At 48.8% G+C, this 21168-nt stretch overlaps 1 protein-coding gene across 4 annotated transcripts in view; it reads left to right on the forward strand.

Moving 5' to 3' along the window:
• The window catches only part of SH2D4A (SH2 domain containing 4A), a 988680-nt gene that overhangs the window by 726393 nt on the left and 241119 nt on the right, over nt 1-21168 (forward strand). For all 4 annotated transcript variants that reach the window (XM_069236815.1, XM_069236817.1, XM_069236814.1 and 1 more), the window contains one exon: nt 18904-19105. In XM_069236815.1, the coding sequence (XP_069092916.1) occupies nt 18904-19105 (202 nt within the window). The remainder of the gene's footprint in view (nt 1-18903; nt 19106-21168) is intronic.

Genomic DNA, 21168 nt, shown 5'->3' on the forward strand with positions numbered 1-21168 from the left:
TAATGTTTATACATTGATTGGTTGGCATAAAATTTGAATTATGAGGTAACCTTAGAACTGATGGGGTTTGGGATTCCATAGGAGGTGGTTGGATGAGTTGTGTAAAGTGTCCTGCGCCTGTACTACGTGTCTGGGGCTGCTAAATAAAGAACCTATTTCTGCTTACACTGACTGGTTACTACAGAAATTCGTGATCAGTTGTTGCAGCTCTGGATGCGGTGAAGCACAGGGGTGGAGCAGCTTGCAGTGATTGAGAGGCGGTGACGCTATGTGGCAGCAGTAAGGAGACATTAGGCACGCACCCACTTTGTCATGTGGCTTGATGATGGAATCCATTGCAGAGGGAGTGTTGTGCCTGACTAGTACTCTAGTACTGCTTTGGCCTAAGTTAGTGACACTTTGTTTTATTTTTATAAACGTCACACTCAAAATGGCGCCAATAAGTTTCAAAGCCATTACTCACCACATGAGCTTTCCTGCAAGTTCTACTTTGCCTGCAACTGCCGAATCGCAAGCAATGTGGGCATTTTGAACACCATAGAGACGGGCGCAGTGATGTTAGCGTACATCATAAGGCATGTCCGCATAACAACACTCAAGAGTATTATTTAGTGTTAAACCACACTGCTCTCATGCAGCAGACATCTTTATTGAACATGTTAATCCACAGAGATGAGTGTCTTTAACCCCTTCGCTGCCAGGCCTTTTCCCCCTCAGGTGCCAATCCTTTTTTTGGCTATTTGGGGCAGTTTGCGCTTAGGCCCTCATCCCTTTTTGTCCACATAAGCAATCCACACCAAATGTGCGTCCTTTTTTTCCAACATCCTAGGGATTCTAGAGGTACCCAGACTTTGTGGGTTCCCCTGAAGGAGACCAAGAAATTTGCCAAACTACAGTGAAAATTTCGTGTTTTTTGGTTTAAAAAAAATGGGGAAAAAAGGCTGCAGAAGAAGGCTTGTGGTTTTTTCCCTGAAAATGGCATCAACAAAGTGTTTACGGTGCTAAAATCACCAGCTTCCCAGCTTTCAGGAACAGGGAGACTTGAATCAGAAAACCCATTTTTTCAACACACTTTTGGCATTTTACTGGGACATACCCCATTTTTACAATTTTTTGTGCTTTCAGCCACCTTCCAGTCAGTGACAGAAATGGGTGTGAAAGCAATGCTGGTCCCAGAAACCTATACATTTCTGAAAAGTAGACAACATTCTGAATTCAGCAATGGGAAATTTGTGTAGATCCTGCAAGGGTTTCCTATAGACAATAACAACAGAAATAAAAAAATATTGAAATTGAGGTGAAAAAAACAGCCATTTTTCTCCATGTTTTACTCTGTAACTTTTTGCTGCAATGTCAGATTTTTTAAAGCAATATACCGTTACATCTGCTGGACTCTTCTGGTAGCAGGGATATATAGGGCTTGTAGGTTCATCAAGAACGCTAGGTACCCAGAGCCAGTAAATGAGCTGCACCTTGCAATGGGTTTTCATTCTATACCAGGTTTACAGCAATTCATTTGCTGAAATATGAAGAGGGAAAAATAGGTATCAAGAAAACCTTTGTATTTCCAAAATGGGCACAAGATAAGGTGTTGAGAAGTAGTGGTTATTTGCACATCTCTGAATTCCGGGGTGCCCATACTAGCATGTGAATTACAGGGCATTTCTCAATTACACATCTTTTTTACACACTGTCTTACATTTGGAAGGAACAAATGAAGAGAAAGACAAGGGGCAATAACACTTATTTTGCTATTCTGTATTCCCCCAAGTCTCCCAATAAAAATGGTACCTCACTTGCGTGGGTAGGCCTGAAGCTCGCGACAGGAAACACAACATGGACACATCACATTTTTACATTGAAGTGCCTAGATGTAGATTTTGGCCTTTAGCTCAGCCGGCACCTAGGGAAACCTAGCAAACCTGCACATTTTTGAAAACTAGACACCTAGGGGAATCCAAGATGGGGTGACTTGTGGGGCTCTCACCGGGATGTGTTACCCAGAATCCTTTGCAAACCTCATAATTTGGCTAAAAAAACACTTTCCCCTCATATTTCGGTGACAGAAAGTTATGGAATCTGAGAGGAGGCAAAAATGTCCTTCCACCCAGCGTTCACCCAAGTCTCCTGATAAAAATGATACCTCACTTGTGTGGGTAGGCCTAGCGCCAACATCATGAAATGCCCCAAAACACAACGTGGACACATAACATTTTCCCAAAGAAAACAGAGGTGTTTTTTGCAAAGTGCCTACCTGTGGATTTTGGCTTTTAGTTCAGCCGGCACCTAGGGAAACCTACCAGACCTGTGCATTTTTGAAAACTAGACGCCTAGGGAAATCCAAGGTGGGGTGACTTTGGGGCTCTGACTAGATTCTGTTACCCAGAATACTTTGCAAACCTCAAAATTTGGCTAAAAAACGCTTTCTCCTCACATTTCGGTGACAGAAGTTCTGGAATCTGAGAGGAGCCATGAATTTCCTTCCACCCAGCGTTCCCCCAATTCTCCCGATAAAAATGATACCTCACTTGTGTGGGTAGGCCTAGTGCCCGCGACAGGAAATGCCCCAAAATCTGGACACATCAACATTATCAAATACAAAACTACCTGGTTGTTTTGGGGGGGTGCAACCTGCATTTTTGGGTCCTGTGCTCAGCAGCAATTTATGGAAACCTACCAAACCCACACATTTCTGAAAACTAGCCACCCGAGGGAGTCCAGGGAGGTGTGACTTGTGTGGATCCCCCAATAATTTCTTACCCAGAATCCTCAGCAAACGTCAAATATAGCTAAAAAAAAATCATTTTTTCCCCACATTTCTGTGCGGGATCACCGCACCGGGACAAATTTCCTACCACCCAACCTTCCCCTCAGTCTCCCAGTAAAAATGATACCTCACTTGTGGGCCAAGTGTCTGTGACAGGGAAGAGCCAAAAACATGTCGAAATTGAGGGGGAACCAAAGCGGGTTCAAAAGGGAAGTTTGAAAAAAAAACATTTTTAGGCTGACAAGTGCAGCAGAATTTTTATCAGTATAGATGGGACAGTGTTGGGTGGTAGGAATTTTGTGGATTCCTGCAGATTCCGGAAGGTTCCATCACAAAAATGTGGGGAAAATGTGTGATTTTCAGCAAAGTTGGAGGTTTGCAGGGCATTATGGGTAAGAAAATGGTGCGGGTGTATGTGAAGCACACCACCCTGGAATAAACCAGATGTTTAGTTTTCAGATGTGTCTGGGTCTTCTGGATTTTTCTCCATGGCAGCGTCCCAAAGTCAAAAAAGTGCATCCCTCACCATTCCAAGTGGGACGATTTTGAGAGTTACCAAGCTCTCATGGCCCAAATGTAAAACCAAAACCCAAAATAATCAAATGTCTTCTTGCTAGCCGTGGAAAAAAATGTTTTATTGTGCGGGGGGAGAGCTGAAAGACACTTAGGCCCTCATTCTGACCCTGGCGGTCGGCGGAGAGACGGCGGTCGGACCGCGAACAGACCGGCGGTATTAAAAATGGCATTCTGACCGCGGCGGTCCCCGCCGCGACCGACCGCTACTTCTCCACTCCGACCGCCGCGGCGGTCATGACCGCGGGGCTGGAGTTTGCGCACTCCGGCCCGGCGGTCGTCCCAAGACCGCCAAGGGTATTATGACCCTGCCTACCGCCGCGGTTTCTTGCGAGCGGGAACCGCCGTGCGAACCATGGCGGTAAGCACTATCGGGGCCAGGGAATTCCTTCCCTGGCACTGATAGGGGTCTCCCCCACCCCCCACTACCCACCCGAGTCCTCCCCCCACACCCTCCACCCCCCTGCCACCCCCCAGAGGTGGTACGAACCCCCTCCCCACCCCCACCCCGACATGCACATACATGTACCCCGACATGCACACACCCCCAACATGCACATATACACCCCCCCTACACACACATACACAACGGGGACACATACCCGCACACATACATGCCGACATGCGCACCCGCCGAACAGCACACATTACCCATAGACACAGCAGCACCCCCCGCCCGCATACACGCACTCACACACCCCCTCTACACACTCACACGCACACCCCCATGCACGCCCACATCACACAACACCCCCCCACCCCCTCCCCTCACGGACGATCAACTTACCTTGTGCGTTGGTCCTCCGGGAGGCGACGGGAGCCATAGGGACGTGACCGCCAACAGAAGACCGCCAACAGAAGACCGCCACACAGAAATGTGGGTCGTAATTCTGTGGGCGGTGTTCTGCTGGCGTGGCGGTGGAGGTTGACCAGTCTCCACTTTCCCGCCGACCGCCAGTGTGGCTGCTGGCGGTTTTCCGGCGGAACGCTCCCAGCGGTCAGAATGCGCACAGCGGCACACCGCCGCGGTCGGCGGTCTTCACCGCGGCGGTAACTCGGCGGTCTTGCGAAAAGACCGCCAAGGTCAGAATGAGGGCCTTACTCCCTTCAGTTGGGGTGGGGGCATAACCAGGCCCATACTGGTTGGTAGCCACCACCCCACTATTTTTTTTTTTTATTCCATGCCATCAAGTAGACTTTCTGCCACCCCCGGGGTGTGGATCTTTGGTCCCATTTATTTGGGGTGGGGGTATGGCCATACCCCACCCTCTTATTTTGAAAAAAAAAGCTTCCCTGGTCTCTGGTGGGCTTTCTGCCCTCCTTGGGGACAGATGGGCCTTCCAAAAATAGGCCGATATGCCCCCAAGGGGGGCAGATGTGGCCAACAGTAATGTGCCCCCATGGGGAGCGACCCTTCCACAAGGGGTAGCCCCCCAAACAAAACACACATATACACACACACCAATCACAGGTGTCTAGTGGTTTCTGCCCTCCCCGGGGGCAGAAATGGTCTAGAAACAATTCATCCCCCCAGGGAGCGACCCTTGCTGAAGGTGTCACTCCCTAAATATAAAAAAATAAATCCCTAGTGTCTAGGGAGTGTTCTGCCCCCCCCCCCGGGGGCACATCAGCCTAATTATATTAGGCCGATATGCCTCCGGGGGGGGTGAGAAATGGCCTAAAAATGATTTGCCCCCCCTGGGGAGCGGCCCTTGCCCAAGGGGAGCTCCCCTTATGTTCATTCCCCCCCCAAAAAAAATTCCCTGGTGTATTATATTAGCCCGATCTGCCCCCAGGGGGGTCAGAAATGGCCTAAAAATTATTTGCCCCCCTGGTGAGCGGCCCTTACTCAAGGGGCTGCTCCCCTTATGTTCATTTAAGAAAAAAAAAATCCCTGGTGTCTAGTGGTTTCTGCAGGGGCAGATCGGCCTAATTATATTAGGCCGATCTGCCCCCAGGGGGGCAGAAATGGTCTAGAAACAATTCAGCCCCCAGGGAGCGACCCTTGCTGAAGGGGTCTCTCCCTAAATATAAAAAAATAAAAATAAATCCCTAGTGTCTAGGGGGTTTTCTGCCTCCTCGGGGGCAGATCGGCCTAATTATATTAGGCCGATATGCCTCCGGGGGGGTCAGAAATGGCATAAAAATGATTTGCCCCCCTGGGGAGCGGCCCTTGCCCAAAGGGCCGCTCCCCTTATGTTCATTTCCCCCCCCTAAAAAAAATCCCTGGTGTATTATATTAGCCCGATCTGCCCCCGGGGGGGCAGATATGGCCTAGAAATAATTTACTCCTCCCCCAGGGAGCGACCCTTGCTGAAGGGGTTGGTCCCTAAACATAAAAGAAAGAAAAAAAAATCCCTGGTGTCTAGGGGGTTTTCTCCCCCCCCCCAGTGGCAGATCGATCTAATTATAGTAGGCCGATCTGCCCCCAAGGGGGGCAGAAATGGCCTGAATATTTTTTGCCCCCGTGGGGAGCGGCCCTTGCCCAAGGGGCCGCTCCCCTTAGGTAAAAAAAAAAAAATACTTCCCTGGTGTCTAGTGGGCATTTCTGCTGCCCGATCGCATCGTGATCGGGTAGCAGAAATGCTTGCAGAGACATGGAAGGAAAGGAAAGGCCTTTCCTTTCATGTCTCTGCTGGCCCCCTCCTCCAGAGCGGAAGAGAAATGCTGAGAATTTCTCTCCGCAATCGCGCTGGAAGCATGGAAAATATAATGTTCAGATGTGTGAGAGCAGTACCTCCAGTGTCTCTTACGAGAACAATACTTGATGTATGTCATGAAGAGAATCTTGGAGTATCCAAAACTAAGCAAAGAATCGAATTCAGGTATTGCTGGCCTGGACTTGATAATCAAATTGAAAACAAAATATGAGATTGCATGGAATGCAATAAGTCTGACAAGAGCCAGACGATATTTAAGCTACCTTTATTACCCACTGCATGTCCCAACATGTCTTGGGAAAAGATAGGTTTAGATGTGGTGGGTCCGGCAGAAAGTAACAATGTTGAATACAAATATATTCAGGTTGCAATGGTCCATTTTTCAAAATGGCCTGAAATTGAGATAAGGCAGAATGTGAAAGGATCATGACATTTTTATACTAAGGCCCTCATTACAACCCTGGCAGTCGGTGTTAAAGTGGCGGTAATACCGTCAACAGGCCGGCGGAAAAAAAATGGGATCACGACCATGGCGGAAACCACCAACATAGACCGCCACTTTAACACTTCGACCGCCACGGCGGTAGAAACTAACAGTGCGGCGGTAACCGCCGACAGACAGACTGAGGACAAAGTACCGCCCACTGTATTTCAAGACGCCTATCCGCCACCTTTTCCGGGGCGGAACCAACTCGATTAAAAGCACAGCGGAAACAGTACACAGAAGGGAAAACTCTCACCTCTCGAAACCCAACGAGGAACCAGGACACCATGGAGCCCGAGTTACAGGTCCTGCCCATGTTGGTGTATCTTCTCATCCACCAGGAGTACGAACGGCGGCGGCGACGACCACAGTGAGTACTGCACCTACAACACAGGGGAGGGGGGGAAAGAGAGTGACACACACACGCAATACCCCCACCCTCACCCACAACAACATACACACACACAAATACATGCAACAACATTACATATACACCACCCCACCACCTGGAAGAACGCAAGGACAAAAGGAAATGATTGTAACCAGTGTAAAAATGAAAAATCAGATAGTGAAAGTTCAAAAATCAGTATATACAAATATATACACCAACTACACAAGTCTGAATAGTGTACCAATCATTGTCCGTGGACCACTGGTCCCAAAATGCATGGGCGAAGCCCACACTAGATACCTGACTGGAAACGGAGAGAACACTGCTGGGGAATCAGATCGAAAATATACAGGCACCTCAGGGGAAGTGGGGGGGGGCTCCTCAGCCAGATGAACGCATGACGCCACTGGTGCACGAGGGGGCTCCATTCCCATTGCTGTATCCTGGGGAGTGCAAAGTCACAGTCTCTGAAGTCTCTTCAGTGGGTGGTTTGCCCACTGCATTATCCTGGTGAGTGCAACGCCACAGTCTCTCAAGTCTTTCCAGTGGGTGGTTTGCCCACTGCTGTATCCTGGGGAGTGCAAAGCCACAGTCTCTCAAGTCTCTCCAGTGGGAGGTGTGCCCACTGCATTATCCCGGGGAGTGCAAAGCCATAGTCTCTCAAGTGGATGTTATTCTCCACTGGCTCTGGAGGGGGCCTTGTGGCCAGAGTGCCTCATCCTGCCAAGGACTGAGGTAGTGGATGTCATTCTCCACTGGTTCTGGAGGGGGCATGGTGCCCAGAGTGCTTCATCCTGCCAAGGACTGAGGTAGTGGATGTCATTCTCCACTGGCTCTGGAGGGGGCCTTGTGCCAAGGGTGCTTCATCCTGCCAAGGACTGAGGTAGTGGATGTCATTCTCCACTGGTTCTGGAGGGGGCCTTGTGCTCAGAGTGCTTCATCCTGCCAAGGACTGAGGTAGTGGGTGCTATTCTCCACTGGTTCTGGAGGGGGCATGGTGCCCAGAGTGCTTCATCCTGCCAAGGACTGAGTTAGTGGATGTCATTCTCCACTGGTTCTGGAGGGGGCATGGTGCCCAGAGTGCTCCACGTGCAGTGTGGCCGGTACAATTCCCTCACCTGGGTGTGCGTGCCATGAGATTGGCGAGGTACAGGTAGCATGATACGCCATGGAGGCAGCGACATACCCCACACTGCTGCAGCCTCGCCTTCCACCTGCAGGTGCAAACAGTGATGGAAGTCATGCCTCTTTCAATCTGCCCAGGGTCCAGGAACTCTCCTCCAGCCTCGGACGACTGACCACTGGGGATGGTAGCCACGTCAGTGGTGGTGCCACTGTCCGAGTACGTCACAGGGCCGGTGGCGGTGCTTGCGCCGGTGTCTGTGGCGGCGGTGCTGCCGGCGGTGCATGGGTCAGCACCTGCTGAGGGACACAGCAGGACGTCTCCTGCAGCCTCGGACAGCTGCCCACTGGGGAAGAGGCTGTGGAATGTCGCTGATGCTGTAGATGTGCCGGTGGCGGTGCAGGTGGTGGTACAAGTGGCGGTTGTGGTGGCGGGGCAGCTAGCGGTATTCGCCGCCGTACAGGTTGGTGTGGTCGTGGACAGAAGGTGTGACACTGGTCCCTCAGTCGGTGCCACCATGCCCTCTCCTGACCTGCTCTTCTGCTTTTGGCCCTTCCCCACCTTTGACGGTGCCACAGTTGTCTTGCCACTATCCCCTTTTGTTTTTGCTGAGCCCTTGGTGGCTGGTAGTTTCAGCTTCTTCCTCCGGGATGTGGGCACCTTTTTCATCTTGGTAGGTGGCACAATATCCTTGCCCTCGCTACGTGGCACACTGGCAGCCCTGATGGGTGGAGCACACCATGACCCCGCAGTTGCTGGCACCACTGTGCCTGGGGATTTGGTGGCTGAGGTGCTGGGCTGGGCTGGGCTGGGACCTGGAAAGCCTGGCCCTAGGGGAAGGCCGGGGGGAGAGGTATAGGGAAGAGGTCAATGTTAGTCAGGAAGAGTTTTTTTTAGACACACTGGGACGGGAAGATGGAGGGGGTTTGGGAGTGTAGGAAGAGGTAGTGGTTGTAGGAGGTGTACGTCTGCTGAATTTGGGTGAAGGTGCATGGGCCGGAGGCTGTTGTGAGGTGGATGGCTGTTGGTTTTGTGTGCGCCTGCGTTTGTGTAGTTTGGGTGGAGGGCTCACAGACACACTGGGAGAGGACACAGGGGATGTGTGAATGGTAGTGGGGGTGGTGATTGCACGTGAGTGGTGTGTGGTGATGGGCGTGCTGCTGATGGAGTTAGTGGCTGAGTATGTAGTGCATGCAGGTGTGAGTGGAGACGAGAAAGGGAGGGAGGAGGAGGACGTGTAGGAGGGGGACACAGTGGAGGCAGTGGATGTTGCTGTGTCTGCATTGGGATGGTGCTCGTGTGAGTGCCTGTGGGATGTGTGGTGCTTATGTTTGCCATGTCCACTCTTGTGTGTTGATGTGTGTGCATGCTGGTCTGATGGTGTGCTTGGGATAGGCTGAGGTACAGGGGATTGGGTCTGGGTGGAGGAAGTTGGAGGGGGGAGGCTGGACCCAGGTCAATGGCTGCCATCAGTGCTGAGGCCAGAGCCTGAAATCCTCTCTGTGGGCTGCCTGCCCAGAATGAATGCCCTCCAGGCATGCATTTGTTTGTTGCAAATGCCTCTCAACACCCTGGATGGCATTCAAAATGGTAGATTGCCCAACAGTGAGGGATCTCAGGAGGTCAATTACCTCCTCACTGAGGGCAGCAGGGCTGACTGGGGCAGGGCCTGAGGTGCCTGGGGCGAAGGAGATGCCCACCCTCCTGGGTGAGCGGGCACGGGACACACGCTGAGGGGCTGCTGGGAGGGCTGTGCTGGTAGGGTGGGTGGCGGCTGTACCTGTTGATGCGGTGGGCACAAAGGTGCCCGCCACTGCAAGGGAGCTCCCATCCGAGGAGGAGTCACTGTCGCTGGTGTATGCTACTGTCCCCGCAGTGGAGCTCCCCTCGCCCTCCTTCCCACTGGTGGCTTCAGACTCCGTTGCTTCACCCTCCAAGTGGGTTGCAGCTCCCTCCTGCTCCTGTGCCAATGCTCCTCCGCCTGATGATGCTATTGCACATAAGAACAGGGAGACCACAAAAAGGGGGGGGGGAAAGAGAAGAAAAACATGTTTAGTGCATGCAACACCATTACCGTTGGTGGACACAACACATGGAGCAGACCTCTGCACTACGCCCTGCACTAACAGTTCCTAGAAATTTCAGCTGACAATGGGGTATGATGCCTAAGCCCAATTGCTGCACACCTGGAAGTCACAGGAGCCTGACTAGGTGTAGATGGCTCTTACCACTAGTGGGGTTGGGATGCCACATAGCCTGCCTCACAAGGGACCTTGCCTACCAAGTTCGCCCTGGCCTACGGGAACCCACTGCCCACCTCCCCCACCCAGACACCTTGTTATGCGCGCAGCGTCAGCTGAATGAGAGTGTACTCACCCCCTTGAGGCTGCTGTTATGCCCTCATGCGCACATCCAAATCCGGATATGCCACCGCCAGGATCTGGAACATCAGGGGGGCATGGTGCGACTGGCACCCCTTCCACTTTGGGAGGCCATCCCCAGCTGGGCCTCCACTGTCTTCTTGCTCCAGCGGTGCAGGTCCTCCCATCTTTTCCGGCAGTGGGTGCTCCGTCTGTGGTAGACCCGAGGGTCCGGGCGTCCTTGCCGATGGCATGCCAAATACCCTTCTTCTGGTGGGCGCTGACCTAGAGGAATGGTACAGGGGGAAAGGAAATTACTCACCCGTCCGGACTGTCATACTCATTGCCCACCAGTTCCCACCCATGCCCTGACGCACATACACTCACCATCTGCACATGCAGGCCTCAGCCCCCCCCCCCATGTATCTTCCATCCACACCACTCAAAGCAGGCATTGCCCATGCAGCATGTTCACAGTGTACTCACCTGTTTGTCTGGAGGACCATACAGTTTAGTGTTCCGGGGGGTGAGGGGGACCCCCATCCACAAGTTTCTCCAACTCCTCCGAAGTGAAGGCAGGGGCCCTTCCCCAGACACTGTAGCCATCGTCGCTTCCAGACACAGGTCACAGCAGCACTTGCAGTGTAGGTCCTCTCCTGTTGAAGGTCAGGTATCAAGTGAGTGAACAGACAGAAAATGGCAGTCACGTCCGTGACGGAGCGTACCGTCACTGCCGGTGTACACCACCATTGGCTCCTGGGACCCATAGGGCCCAGTGTTTCCAATGCAGAATTGCGCTGCAGTCTTCGACCGCCCACTGCGACGGTGTACAACGCCAGCGCAGTTACCTCATATCCCCTTGCCCCACCTTACAGGTCAGGCTGCCACCATTTCAGGGGGCCACATGGGATGGATAATAACTGCGTCACACCTATCTATGCCGGGAATACAGACAGATACCGGCACATTGCGGATTAATAACGTTTCTGCAAATGACACATTGGGATACCTCAGTGTTGGATGACTCTCTGCTTGCTGTTCTCCTCCATAGGGCACGTCTGCTAGGGCAGTTGATGAGATGGCGGCGCCCTCCAGTGTACAGACCCCTGGTGGACCTGACGACAATGGAAGAGAGACACATCATAATCACATACAGACTTGATCGTGCAGCAATCCTGGAACTGTGTGCCCAGTTGGAGCCAGACCTGATGTCAGCTATCCGCCATCCCACAGGTATACCCCCTCTAGTGCAGGTCCTGTCTGTACTCCGTTTCCTGGCCAGTGGATCTTTTCAAAGAACAGTAGCCATGGCATCAGAGATGTCACAGCCAATGTTCTCTAACTTGCTGTCCAGAGTGTTGTCTGCCCTGCTGAAACACATGTGCAGCTACATTGTTTTCCCTCAGGTAGAGGATTTGCCCACAGTGAAAGGTAACTTCTATGCCCTGGGACATATCCCAACATCATTGGTGCCATTGATGGGACAAGTGGCATTTGTGTCTCCCCCCCCCCCCAACAGGAATGAACAGGTGTACAGAAACCGGAAGAGCTACCATTTGATGAATGTGCAGATGGTGTGTTTGGCAGACCAGTATATCTCCCATGTCAATGCCAAGTATCCTGGCTCTCTGCATGACGCTTACATTTTGAGAAATGGCAGCATCCCTTATGTGATGGGGCAACTCCTGAGGCACCGTGTGTGGCTAATAGGTGAGGCCAAGATCCCAATACTGTTGCCAAGGGTGTCTGGGTATGGGGTTGTCCCTAAGGGTTAGTGTGTGTCTACCAGCTGTCCCTCGACATTTGCAGGTGACTCTGGTTATCCCAACCTGTCATGGCTACTGACCACAGTGAGCAATCCCAGGACAAGGGCAGAGGAATGCTACAATGAGGCACATGGGCGAAATAGGAGGATGATCGAATGCCCTCCTGAAGGCCAGATTCCGGTGCCTCCATCTGACAGGTGGTTCCCTATACTACTCACCGAAGAAGGTGTGCCAGATAATCGTCGCCTGCTGTATGCTGCACAACCTGGGTTTGCGACGCCAGGTGCCTTTTCTGCAGAAGGATGGGCCAGATGGTGGTCTTGTGGCAGCTGTGGAGCCTGTGGACAGTGAAGAAGAGGAGGCAGAAGAAGAGTATATCGACAACTGAAACAACATCATCATGCAGTACTTCCAGTGAGATACAGGTTAGAAGATGTCACTGCTTCCCACATCTCATACTATTGTTGGAGCTAGCATAAGTCTGTCATTTTCACTCAGTGTATGGACACTGACTTGACACTTTGACCTTCCATTTCACAGATCTGGGTCCCACTTTGTGCCCTCTGCTACGTTTACTCCTGGCCTACAGCTGTGTAACATTGGTATGTGCACACGTACATTGACATTGCTATATTTCAGAGATGTTGGAATTACACATTAGTGAAAGCACAAACTGACTCCAGATTGTTTTGTGATTGAAGTGTGTTCATTCCTGTGCAAATAAGTGGAGGGGGTTGTAAAATGGGCTGGGGTGATGGTGGAGGTATGTCCATGGCAGAGTCCAGTCTGTTTCACAGGTGCATTATCCAAAGGGGCATAGGAAGTGGAGCAATGGCTGTTTAAGGATGGACAGAGTGACATAGTGGGACAGAAGGGTGACATTCAGGGGGGGTCTTATTTCCTGGCGGGGGTCTTGGCAATGTTCTCTGTCTTGATCCTGGACCTCAGGGACCGTTTGTGGGGTGGTTCTCCATCTGCAGGGGGTGGAGGTGCCTCCTGTCCACTAGCGCCGGCGGAGGTTGAGGGCTGTTCATCGTCCAGGCTAGTGTCAGGGTCCCGTTGGTGTGCCGCTGTGTCCCTCATGGTGTTGACAAGGTCTGCCAGCACCCCTGCTATGGTGACCAGGGTGGTGTTAATGGACTTAAAGTCCTCCCTGATCCCCAGGTAGTGTTCCTCCTGCAGCCGCTGGGTCTCCTGAAACTTGGTTAGTACCGTGCTCATGGTCTCCTGGGAATGGTGGTAAGCTCCCATGATGTTGGAGAGTGCCTCGTGGAGAGTGGGTTCCCTGGGCCTGTCCTCCCCCTGTCGCACAGCAGTCCTCCCAGCTTCCCTGTTATCCTATTCATCTGTCCCCTGAACTGTGTGCCCACTGCCACTGCCCCCAGGTCCCTCATCATCCGGTGTTAGTGGGGTTGCCTGGGTTCCCTGTAGTGGTGGACACACTGCTGATGGACGTGTCCTGGGGACAGAGGGATGGGCCCGCTGGGTGGGTGCTGTAGTGATGTTTCCTGAGGGGGGAGGCTCTGTGGTGGTTTGTGACTGTGTCAGGGGAACCGACTGTCCTGATCTTGATCCAGGAGTGCAGAGCTGCTGTCATCACTGTGGTTCTCTTCTGTGGGGGGACTAGATGTTGCTGGCACCTCCTGTCCGGTGACGTTGCGTATGGGTCCTGTTGGGGTGTAAATGCATAGTTATTGTGTCTGAGTGTGCCATCTTGTGCAATGGGTGAGTGACCCTCTACTCCTGTGCTTGCATTATTGACTTGGTCCTTGTGTGATTGGTGATTTTGGGGCATGAGTGAGTCTCTGTGATGGACATGCTTTGGTGATGGGTGTCCATGCATTGGTGTTACATGCAGGGCTTGGTTTTGGGATGTGTGGGTTGTGTTAGTGGGGTATCTGTGGGTTGTTGGGGTGATGGGTGTGAGGGTGACGGTGGGGGTATGTGATGGCATGCAGGTGAGGTGTGGGGGATAGAGTAGTAAAGATATGTCTTACCAGAGTCCAGTCCTCCTGCTACTCCTGCAAGGCCCTCGGGATGCATAATTGCCAAGACTTGCTCCTCCCATGTTCTTAGTTGTGGGGGAGGAGGTGGGAGTCCACTGCCAGTCCTCTGTACAGCAATCTGGTTTCTGGATACCACGGAACGTACCTTCCCCCGTAGGTCGTTCCACCTCTTCCTGATGTCGCCCCTTGTTCTTGGATGCTGTCCCACTGCGTTAACCCTGTCGATAATTCTGCGCCATAGCTCCATCTTCCTTGCAATGGATGTCTGCTGCACCTGTGATCCGAATAGCTGTGGCTCTACCCGGACGATTTCCTCCACCATGACCCTGAGCTCCTCCTCAGAGAACCTGGGTTGTCTTTGAGGTGCCATGATGTGGTGTGGGTGATGTGGGAAGTGGTGTCTGTTGTGATGTGTTGGTGTGTGTTGTTTGAGGTGCGTGGATGTTGTGTAAGTGATGGTGTTGTGTGTCTGTGGATGCTGGTGTTGTTTTAGGCAGTCTCTCTCTCTGGCCTTCTTTCAGAATTTTGGTAGCAAGGGTTTGTGGGTGATGTTGGGTGTGTGCTTTCTATTGGATTGGGTGTGTAGGTGTGGTGTGTGTATGTGTATCAGGTGTGTGCATTTCGAATTGTCCAATGTGGTTGTGTTTTGTAAATGTGTGTGTATTTTGAGCGCGGCGGTGTGTACTGCCAATGGAATACCGCGGTTGAAAGACCACCGCGTTGATTCGTGGGTCGTGATACTTTGGGCATATTCTTGTTGCAGTGACGGTGTCGGTTTTGGTATCCGCAGTTTATCACTGACCTTTGGTGTGACGGACTTGTGTGGGTGTCTGTATTGTGGTGGATTCCGAGCTGTGGGTCGTAATACCTGTAGAGGAATTCCGCAGCCGCAGCGGTAAGTTGGCGGTCTTCTGCATGACGGAAAGCGGGATTTACCACCAGGGTTGTAATGAGGGCCTACATTTTTATGAGAGGTCTACCTAAACTATGATTACTAACAATGGACCTCAATTTACCACTGAGAAATTCAAGACATCTTTTAAAGAAATGATATAATTCATAATAAGAAACGGTCCGGTGGAACGCTTACATAGGGTTATTAAATGTAGTATCTAGTTGGCCAAGAGTAGTGTTTGGAATTGGGAATGTGAGATATTTAAGTTAATTTGAGGTTATTGAATTACTCCCAGTAGTATCACTGATGAAAGCCCATTTTCCTTGATGAGAGTTTGTGAACTTATCAGCAAAGATGTTGGTTGGCTATCAGCTGTAAAGCAAGTTGAGTGGTCTCCTGATCAGGATAGAATGAAAATCAATAAGGCCCTACAAGCATATAAGGAGTTGTACGACAAGAAAATCAGAAACAGAGAGTGTAATGTGAAGAGAAGTTCACTGCAGCAAGACAACGCACTAAAAAGCCGAACAGAGAAAGTGCGCTTCACTCTCTCGCACTCCTCTCAGTGAAGTTGTAACATGTCCAAACACTGTGCACTGTCCACACGCATGAGGTTCCAACTTCTTAACTGCGTCTCGAGGACAAGCATTCGCTCTCCAACGAACAAACCAAATTATGTTGATTAGTGGCCAAAAGATCAAAATGCCTACAAAATTGTGCAGCATTAGTTTGAGGCTCAACACACTGATGTTCAGTGCAGGAACACTTGACTTGTAGTATCAGAAGTCCAAATATTCGGTTGGTGGGTCTGAGGGGTGAATATTGCCCCACTCCTGATACCAAAATGTAGTTTGGGTCACAGCAAACCAGGCGAAAATGACAGAGACATTAATTGTGACAAAAATCGTTGCTGTAAAGCAACGTTCTCGAACTGTAAAATCTCAAAATATAAATAAATGAATACATTGTTGACTCTCAAGTTAGTGAACCGTTCTTTCCCCTCAAAATGATTTATGATGTATCGGACAATGTACTTGATTCCTCCAAGCTTTTAAAATGGATCTGCATAGGTTTCTGTTCTTTTCTCCAGGATGGATGTGAAAAGAAATAGCACGCACCTACCTGTGGTAGCTAATGAATGTCAAAACCTCAATATGTGCATGTGAGGCACATGAACCTCAGATCGTGCCCCCTTGTTACTGAGCTCACTATAGAAGAATGTCGCTCCCAAGGTTCAAGCAATTCAAGGAAGCTTAAGCTTATGCTTATTCCGAAAGTAGACAATTCTTCTCTAACCCAAACTTCCACCATCTTGACTGAGACCACCATAAGCCCCTAAAAATCATTTAAACCTAACTGAAAGCATTAAGAGCCAAATATATCCATAGATCACACATGATAAAATAAAACTACCACTCTGTTCCCCATCCAGCACTGACCCTAACTGAACAAGGGAACCCAACATAATCATTTCAACCTGACACAATGGCCATTGAAAACACTTCCTTTCTGGCTCTTTGCTACTATAGTCCCATAATTATATCTGATTCATATAAGTACCAAAGTTGTGGTAAAGACCGTGAGTGCGATTCGTCTGAAAGTACAGAGATCATTGCTGGGCCCGCTGTGATCTTTAATCGCCTGCCTGACAGACACAGTAAAGAGTGCCATAGGCTAAATAAGGCCCCCCGACTGACTCTCTGGGCACATTCCTCTGAAATTTGATGGACATATCCCAGCAGGATAGATCAAAGAAATAGACAGCAGCGGCTTCTCCACTAAGATGGAGGAGCATCGCTCCACTGCTCTGAGCAGTACAAAAAAGGAAAAATAAAATGATAATAACACAATGTTGTTGTTTTATTTTTCAGTGCTGAACCAGGTTAGAGGGGGTGGGGCTGGACTGTTTCACAGGGAAGAGGGAGTGTTATGTGCACCATAAGTGCACATGACAGTTTGGCCGGCCGTCTTGGGCCAGCCAAAGAGACATGCTCACTTACCATTCCTCCACACGACTGTATTGCACAGCTGGGTGGAAAACATGCACAGGCTCCCACTTGCTGTCTGAGCACCGAACCAGGCCACTCAGACCAATCACAATGCTGCTGATATGCTGGTGACAGCAGTGTTGTGATTGTCTTAGGGGACTCTGGGAGCCTATGTGCTTCTGTGCTGCTGGGAGGCGGTGAAGAGAAGAGGATAAAGGAGAGACGGCACCTGTACCCAGATAAGTATTCTTTTTTTTTTCATCCATTCCGCACCGCCACCACCCGTTACATAGCAGGTGCAACTGGAAATAGGCTTGCAGGTATAGTGTAAACTCAACGCTGTTTAACAAAATATGCACACATAAGTGTACAGTGAAGCATGTGAGATGGAGATCTGTGTTGGAAATGCAGGAATTACCTGCTTTAACTAGAGTGTAGTGCAGTTACCTTGTGATCAAAGACCTGAAGTCCACCAGAGGAAGACTTAATGTCAGGTTGTAGAAAAATATTCATTAGAGACAAGTGATGATTACAGGTTTCTTTTTCCCATGAATTCCTGTCCTGGATCATCTTTCTAAACATACAGCTGACACAGTTTTATTAGATAAACCTGGAACACCCTGTACCTGTTTGTCACTTGATCACAGCACGCAGGTGCACTCTTCTGAAGAAGTCTGTTGAAGATCAACCAAAGAATTTCTTTTAAATGGGGCATTTGAAAATATACTTGTCAATAGGAGTAAGAGAGCTCTAAAGGAGAGTTCACAGTTCTTCTTCTGTACTGGACTGCTTTAAACATGCCCTTTCAAAGTACTGTATCAGAGTCTATGATGTTTCAGCAAGCTGCAAAATGCCCAATTTGATGGAAATCCCCTGATGCTTTGCTTGAAGAAGGCTGGTTTGTTCGATTTACACTTCCTCTAAATGGCTATGGACATTGTCCATGTAGGAAGTGAGCAGCTCTTACAGTGGAAGTGGGCGGTACAAGTGATGGCAGTGGGCTGTACCAGTGATGGAAGAGGGTGGCTTTTGTGGGGGAAGTGGGCAACATTCTCTTGAGAGTATATTTGAGCACTTACACTTATTTTTCCACAACTTAAACAATGAAGATGTTTTGATCAAACTTTTTTTATACCTCGAACTGCCTGGTTGTCGCTGAAAAACGCCTTCACGTTTGATCTTACTCTAATCATTTCCTTTAAACCACACACCACATGCTTCTTTTCCAGTTTTTAGAAGCTGATATTTCTGATCTTCTTGCCATGCATTGCTCTCCTCGTGAGCATGAATGTCTTGAACTCACTTCTTTTCAAGCCAGATTGTCACGACTGCTACATTTCTCTTGAACTCAGTTTACTTAAATGATGTTGAATACAAATGTTATTGTCAGAGGGAACTCAGACTTGCAAGCCCAGTCATTTTCACTTAACCTGATGCCATATGTGTTGTAAGCAATAAATCCATGATAGACCTTTATCTGCATGTTTTAATTAGGAGTAAGTGAGTGAAATTATAATTATCCAATTGAATTGTGGGAAGGTCACAATTTCAGAAAGTTCACATAGAGTGTTGAGTTAAAATAAACATAGTATAAGACTGACGAGGACAAAGTTGCACAACTTTATTCACTCCTAATTTTAAGATTATTATCGTACAAAGGCAAGTTTCACATCTTTGCTCACTCTTAATTGTAAGATTACTATTAGGATTTTCGTGTAAAAATACGGAAAATGCACAGATTGCACACATCAATTAAAAGTAAGGCTAATAGGTAAACTGAATTTATTGTATTCAGTGCTTATTCTTTAGGATGTAAATGTTAACTAAGTATGTGATGGACACCTACCAAACTGATATATTTTGTTTGTTATATTACCTCTTAAATCCCAGTACGAAAATCAAAAGCAGCCGACCTTCGTCGACGTTCTGTTGCCAAAAGTGCCATAGAAGACTACAAGAGGCTGTCTCTTCAGGCCATTGAGAGGGGCAAAGTAGTTGCAGAAGTCCTTTGTGTTGAGGAGGGGAAGCGACCTCCAATTCCTCCAAAACCTAAGAAGGAAAATTTGGAGTCAAAGAAGGCAACTTTTACAAGGTACAAATTTAACCTCACTGAGGTCATCAGAGATATTTTTTCAAACTGAATGTATGTATGTGTTGGGATTTGTAGAGCGAGAACCTAGTTTCATTGCAGTGGAACTCTGAATAGTGTAACATGGATCAATTCGTAGTGGTATAAAAGGAGGACACTACAACCCTAAGTTCTGCAACATTTTCTTCCACTGACTCTTCACTTAACTGTTTATATTTAAAGAATGTCTTTCTAACAGAACACTGGATTGTTCCTCAAAACTGTTTCCCAAGCCTTGCCTTAGCTTCTAAATACACATTCCATATTGCTCCCTCCTGTTATGGTGCTGGAATAGTCGGTAATGTGACAAAGACTCTCTGGTCTGCCCTTCTCAGATATTAAAAAGTAATGCTAGTTTCCTGGGCGGGTTATACCCATTTGCATCAATAGCTGTAAGTGAACATGAAATATTGAACATTTTTCATGGTTCCATTATGAAATATGGGTTTCATCATTTTAATGACAGCTTCCAAAGCACTCTGCAGAGCTTTACCTTTTTCAAGGCTCTCATTGTACCAATGAGGCTGCAGGATTTGGGCGGCAGCATCACCTGAATTGTGGGGAACTAAGTCCAGTCCCACACCATGTGACAACTGTCGGCCTAATCCATTTCCAATCAGCTAGCAGCGCCTCATCTAGGCCCAAGAGCAGGAATGATTTGTGGCAGTCGGGCGCATGACTCTGTGGCTTCTCAGGGAAATCGTAGTTAATCAGATCTCATCTTTTTCTCTTAGTTACATTCACCTCACACATGCAAAGACTAACAGAAGCAGGAAATGGTTCAATAAGATTTATTGAGTCAGCTGCGTGTTAGATAAAATAACATGACATACAATAATTAGGATCATGAAACATACTAGAAGCAAAATGGTGACAAGAAAAGTGAAACACAAGAAAAGACCTGTCATACTGTCAGTATGCACATTACATATGATTCCTACCTAAACAATGTAAGACCTGAGCAGGATAAGCCCTAATCCGCCCTTCAGGATTTCCCTCCCCCGGGAAGACATCATCCACCATACCTGAGTATGATAGTAGTGGAGAAGCCTGTTATCTATAAATAAACCATCCCCATGTAGGCCAGGGAACCAGTGGTCTCAGCGAGCAGCTGTAATGAAGTTAGACAGCATGCAGTCATGGTCATCTGGCTGAAATGTGCATGGGACATTGAAATGTTTTTATTATAAAACAACTGATGCACCTTCAACGTACATGTCTGGTTATGAGCCCTTAGCGAGAACATCCACAGATCAGTGTCCAATGAAAGTAACTCCACATAGAAAAACAAACCTTTAGTGCCAATTCAAAAAGGCACCAGAGGCATCAAACATTTGTAACAATAAAGCTTTTAGCCTGCTAAACTTGTCAAAATTCACATTTGAAGTAGCAATATGAGCCCAAATATCTGCTACTTTTGTCTGTTCTGTGGGGGGAAAAAGAACGTTAACATAACAGGTGATAATTTGGGAGACTGAAACTACATAAGCAATTCCGGCTCACATTCCAGACAGCTTTCACTATTAAGAATCACATAGCTTCCATTAGAAAGCACCTGGAACACTGGTCTAATCAGGGGAACTGGAACTCCCTTCAGATAGCAAGCTAAATTTGCTGCTGAAGCGTTGCATGCCCTCTGCAAGGACAGCTGCTTACAAACCATTGAATGGCTCACTGAAGTCTTGCATTCGCTGCTGCTAAGAAAGACCTCTTTCATGCCATTGAGCCATATGTACGAAAAGGGTAGCTCCCAAACCTCATGGATGTAACTACCTACTAGCCTTTCATATCTGCCCACTGGAATGTGTTTTAAGCAGGATGTGAATTGCACTGTTGAAATAGGCAGATTGATAATCCCGTTTATTAACCATTCAGTGAATGGTATTTGAGCCACAGTAAAAGGCAACTTTTCTAACTTTTCAATGTTTAGCATAACATAAGTCTCTTCCTTCTTAGCCATTATTTGTTGTTGTCCTGTCAAATTAAATGCTGAAAACATTTCCCCCGCCCTAACTTGTTGCCAGGGA

Source organism: Pleurodeles waltl, chromosome 1_2 (genome assembly GCF_031143425.1).
Source record: "Pleurodeles waltl isolate 20211129_DDA chromosome 1_2, aPleWal1.hap1.20221129, whole genome shotgun sequence".
NCBI lineage: Eukaryota > Metazoa > Chordata > Amphibia > Caudata > Salamandridae > Pleurodeles > Pleurodeles waltl.